At 36.7% G+C, this 1,036-nt stretch overlaps 1 protein-coding gene across 1 annotated transcript; it reads left to right on the top strand.

Annotated features, from left to right (window-relative positions):
* Positions 1-98: 98 nt before the first annotated feature.
* LOC107734337 (chromosome transmission fidelity protein 18 homolog) lies at positions 99-778 on the top strand (the record flags this gene model as incomplete). Its single annotated transcript, XM_016546274.1, has 3 exons — positions 99-151; positions 320-461; positions 566-778. Coding segments are annotated over 3 exons (408 nt in total), but the record flags the coding sequence as incomplete, so codon positions are not given.
* Positions 779-1,036: the final 258 nt, after the last annotated feature.

The raw sequence follows: 1,036 nt of genomic DNA, 5'->3' as shown, positions 1-1,036 counted from the left end.
ATTGCAGAGAGAGTAAGAATATGTGTGCACATGCAAAAAAAAAAAAACGAAATTAATGATTTGGAGGAAATCTGTCTGAATTGGTTTTGTTTTTTCAGCGCCATCGGCAAGTGGTGGAGGAGTCCCAAAGATTGACAGAGCTCATGAATAGGTGACATTTTTGTTTGTATTGTATCAGTCACTCAGCCTCAGGCCATTTCTCCAAATCTGGTCCAATAAAAAGACTCATCAACATCTTGGATGGCCTGACGGTGAGTACATTTTCAGCAAATCTTCATATTTGGCTGAGCTATTCCTTTTACTCTTAATGGCGTTTTAGTGGTATAGATGCAGAGCTTCTTGCAGAAGAGAAGACAGACTCTGGTGTGAATGGTGATAGTGGGGAAGATGAAGGCTCGTCCTCGCGGCTGTGGGTGGATCAGTTCTCGCCACAGCACTACACTGATCTACTCAGTGATAATGTGAGTCATAGACACAATGTTCATTTTAAAACTAACCTTTGTAATTGAAGATAAAGGATATTGGCATGAATTTTCCTTGTAATTATTTACATTTGTCTCTGTAGTTTACTAATCGTTGTCTGCTGAAGTGGCTGAAACTCTGGGACATTGTGGTCTTCGGGCGAGAGAGGAAACCCCGTTCGGCCCCTGCAGACATCAGATCGAATTTCACAAATGCTCAAAACCAGAACCAGTCCCAGCGTTTCAAAACCAAGTCCCAAATGACAGAAGAGATATTAGAGGCTGAGCTCGACCAGTACAAAAGACCTAAACTTAAGGCGAGTAAAACTAAGCAGTCACAACAGATTTATTAAATTTATATTAGGTTTAGATTTGTATAAATAAAGCTTTTTCTGTTTGTACTTGAGGTTTACATTTGGAATTATTTAGAAGTTTTATATTTAATGTTTTTTTTCTTCATTTTAATTATGTAATGTTATGTTTATATATTAAAATACAAAATATATTTATACATTTTTATATTTAATTTTTGATAGCTTTTGTAGCGTCTGGACCAATCAAACACACAATTTTTC

The sequence above is a fragment of the Sinocyclocheilus rhinocerous genome, unplaced genomic scaffold (assembly GCF_001515625.1).
Source record: "Sinocyclocheilus rhinocerous isolate Xijiao unplaced genomic scaffold, SAMN03320098_v1.1 scaffold47829, whole genome shotgun sequence".
NCBI classification, from domain to species: domain Eukaryota; kingdom Metazoa; phylum Chordata; class Actinopteri; order Cypriniformes; family Cyprinidae; genus Sinocyclocheilus; species Sinocyclocheilus rhinocerous.
The sequence above is the reverse complement of the archived record's forward strand: the minus strand, read 5'-3'. Positions and strand labels throughout refer to the sequence as shown.